Genomic DNA, 3,699 nt, shown 5'->3' with positions numbered 1-3,699 from the left:
ATTGCACACATATTTTCCTTGAAAATTAAGTCATGAATGAAGAAACAGTGATTTATTTTTCTAACCAAAGTGACCAAGCCATGAATCTTAAGGCTTCAACAAATATTGCATCTTACTATTTTTACTGAACAATGACCCTCTATCTTGATAATTCCTGGGGAACAGTGAGTTTGTCTCTCCAGTGGTTTCCATTTGCCAAGTAGCCATGCCAGATGGCTTAACAGGCTGCTTACTGCTTTCAGAGGATTCTAGAATTCTCATTTCTAGTGCAATGGCTGTCGGCAATGTTTCATTGAAGTCTGTCCATTGAGACTTCCCTATTGAGGCTGGCCCAGGGTCCTGCTTTGACTGCTAGGGCTTCATTCTGCTGAATGTGATATTCCTGAACTCTCATGGATATTCTTTGTGTCATTTTAAAATATTTCTGTAAGCAATGTTCTGAACAGGTGATCTCTTCAGGTTTTACTTCTCTTGCTGTGAATTCTTTAACAGTCCAAAAAGCAAGTCTCTGTAAGGTTATTGTAGGTTCCCAGGAATTCTTTAAACTGTATTATCTGATCAGATTCTGGTATTTGTGCAGTCATATTCTTTTGATGTTTATTAGTCACCTTTTCTGATGCATGACTTTCCTTTCTGTTCTGGAAATGAAGTCCAGCCTTTGATTGAGAGTCTCCAGCCAAGCCTGATTTCTTACTTAATCACAAAGCTCTCGCATCAGCCACGGTCGAGGAGTGACGAAGCCTGTCCAGTCCGGGGCTGACGGCTTGCTCCTTCCTTTTTGTGTGTATGTTTGCTGCTACTGGGGTTTGAGCTCAATACTTGGACACTGTTTCTTAGCTTTTATACTCAAAGCTGGAGTTACACCATTTGAGCCAAACCTCCACTTCCAGCTTTTTGCTACTTAATTGGAGAACATGTATCAAAGACTTTCTTTGCCCAGACTGGCTTGTAACTGCAATGTTCAGATCTCAGCCTCCTAAATAGCTAGGATAACAGGTAAGAGGCACTGGTGTTAGGTACTGTCATTACTTCTAGTACAGGGATTGCTTTTCTCTGCTGTTCTACTTCACACAAATGAAATCAAACAGTATGCATCCTTTCAGACTTGAGTTTCATCTGTAGCCTCACACTTGTGAGGCTTATATTCATACTTTTGGGCATAACCATAGATTATTCTTTATCATGGCTGTGTAGAATTTTATTATATGAGTAGAATGTAATTGACTCATTCATCTATTTGAATATTCATGGCCATTTTGGCTGACTCCATTTTGAGTATATGAATATCCTAGTAAATGGCTTTTGATGAATTATCATTTCTTTCTAGATACAGTTTTGAGGTGATGGGTGGTGGCATTACTGAGTCTCCTTTGCCTCCGAGAAAATGAGCAAAGAGTTAGTGAGTTGCTTTGGGCCCCAAGTGAGTCAGTGTGACATAATCAGCCTTCTGCCGCCTGTTTCCTGATTCTTAGCCCAGAGTGCATTCTTTCTCCCATGCAGCTGAAGGAACAGGATCCAAATTTCTCTTCTGAAGGAAGCTATCACATGACTATCAGTACAGGTAATTTAACTTTGCCTTCCAAAGTCCTGTGGGTGGAGATCATTGAACACTTGCTGAACCGAAAGGAATCTGGTAAGTGGAGAAACGGTGCTGATTGGGTCTGGCTTTGCGCTCTGCAGTTTTCCAGAGACAAGTAAAGTCCCTTTGTTCTCCTTCTCTCACTCCAGCAGATTCTATTGGCCTGTTTCTCAGAGTTATGTGGGCCATGGAGCCAGTCCACTTCCTCTGGGCACTGGTATTCATGCAATCCTTGTGGCCTCTACTGACTGATGGGGCAACTCGAGTCTACTACCTGGGCATCCAAGAAGTGTACTGGAACTATGCTCCCAAGGGAAGGAATGTCATCACAAACAAGCCTCTGGAAAGCGACACGTAGGTTTAATCTAATTTGTTATTAGAGCTGGAGGTGGACAGGACAGGGGTACTCTTAGAGTTAGGAAGTAGCCTCTTCTAGTTGTTTCTTCTTCTTCTTCTTCTTCTTCTTCTTCTTCTTCTTCTTCTTCTTCTTCTTCTTCTTCTTCTTCTTCTTCTCCTCCTCCTCCTCCTCCTCCTCCTCCTCCTCCTCCTCCTCCTCCTTCTCCTCCTCCTCTTTCTTCTTCTTCTGCCACTATATGGGCTTGAATTCAGAGTTTCTTTTTTTTGCTTGGCTATTTTTTTTCTGAAATCTGACACACTTTACCACAGCTCTACTTCTGGCATTTCAGTGGTTAATCGGAGGTAAAGAGTCTTATGAACGTTTCTACTCCAACTGGCTTCGAACCACAGTCCTCAGGTTTTGACCTCCTGAGTAGCTGTGATTACAAGCACAAGTGGCCATTGCCTGGATAGCAGTAGTCTTTATAAAAAAATAACTCTTTCCCAGAGTGGGATGGCAGCCAGCTCACAATTTCTGTCCCAGTTTCTCTTCTCTCATAAATCAGCAGGTTTCCTGGGAAGACGGCTGCTTTACTTAGAAGCTAATATCACTTAGGGTATCTGTTTTTTTACTTCGAGATGCATTAGCATTTTTACAGTCTAAAAGACAATTCTGCATTTTCTTGATATTAGGATAATATCTACAAAGTTGATTTAATAACAACTGTTTAGCTTATAAAGACCGTGAAATATGGATGTTTGTAAGATGTGTGTAGTGGAACTATGCATGCATTGTCTGGTGGAACTACTTTGATTTTTGATATTAGAAAATTTGAAAAGGTAACCTAAGTCATAGAAGCAAGTAATAACAGTAATAACCATCACTTAGTGACAGTATGTGACATGTACCATAGAAGTTATTGACTTTGTCTCAATTTATTTCTATAAAATATCTAGGAAGTGAACAGGAATATCCTCATTTTTTCCAGTCGTGAGGCTTGAAATCAGGGCCTGAGCACTGTTCTTGGAATCTTTTTGCTCAAGGCTAGCACACTACCACTTGAGCCACAAGACCACTTCCGGCTTTGTGTGTGTGTGTGTGTGTGTGTGTGTGTGTGTGTGTGTGTGTGTGTGTGTGGTACTGGGGAATCAAACCCAGGGCTTCATGCAAACTAAGCAAGTACTCTACTACTGGGCTACTCTCCCAGCCCGAGATATCCTCATTTTTAAATTTTGAGTGTTGAGGATCAAAACAGGGGACTTGCATAGGTGAAGCATGTACTCTACCATTGAGAAATACATTCCAGATGAGAAAAACTGTTATTCCTGGAGATCAAATGACTTATCCAAATCCCCATAGCTTGTGTGTGGAAGAGCTAGGATTTGAACCAGGGTAATGTGAATGCAAAGCTTGTACTATTATCATCCTTGTGCCATTCACAGTATTTGCCTTTCTTGACCTTTGAAACTTGGTATTCCACAAATACCTGTGGAACAAATGAATGAGCTCATTAAAAAATCTTTTGTGCCAGGTACTAGTGGTTCATACCTTTAATCCTAGTTACTCAGGAAGCTGAGATCTGAGGATTGTAACTTGAAGCCAGCCCAGGAAGGAAAGTCTGTGAAACTCTTTATCTCCAATTAACGACCAGAAACATATAAGTGGAGTTGTAGTTCAAATGGTAGAGCACTAGTCTTGAGCAAAAATGTTGAGACAGTATCCATGCTTGAAAAGAATCCCCCCCCTTTTTCCAGTCCCGGGGCGTGAACTCAGGGCCTGAGCA

At 41.3% G+C, this 3,699-nt stretch overlaps 1 protein-coding gene and 1 pseudogene across 1 annotated transcript in view; one reads left to right on the top strand and one right to left on the bottom strand.

The window, feature by feature from the left end:
- Positions 1-317: 317 nt before the first annotated feature.
- LOC150040978 (mitochondrial import inner membrane translocase subunit Tim9 pseudogene) lies at positions 318-644 on the bottom strand (annotated as a pseudogene).
- An 883-nt stretch (positions 645-1,527) lies between these two features.
- The window catches only part of Heph (hephaestin), an 80,795-nt gene continuing 78,623 nt past the window's right edge, over positions 1,528-3,699 (top strand). Inside the window, exons 1-2 of the mRNA XM_090326732.1 lie at positions 1,528-1,633; positions 1,729-1,933. Of these exons, the coding sequence (XP_090182858.1) occupies positions 1,546-1,633; positions 1,729-1,933 (293 nt within the window). The 5' untranslated portion in view covers positions 1,528-1,545. The remainder of the gene's footprint in view (positions 1,634-1,728; positions 1,934-3,699) is intronic.

The sequence above is a fragment of the Megascapheus bottae genome, chromosome X, assembly GCF_031878675.1.
Source record: "Megascapheus bottae isolate mThoBot1 chromosome X, mThoBot2.hap1, whole genome shotgun sequence".
Classification (NCBI taxonomy): domain Eukaryota; kingdom Metazoa; phylum Chordata; class Mammalia; order Rodentia; family Geomyidae; genus Megascapheus; species Megascapheus bottae.
Note: the sequence above shows the minus strand (reverse complement) of the source record. Positions and strands in the feature narration are given on the sequence as shown.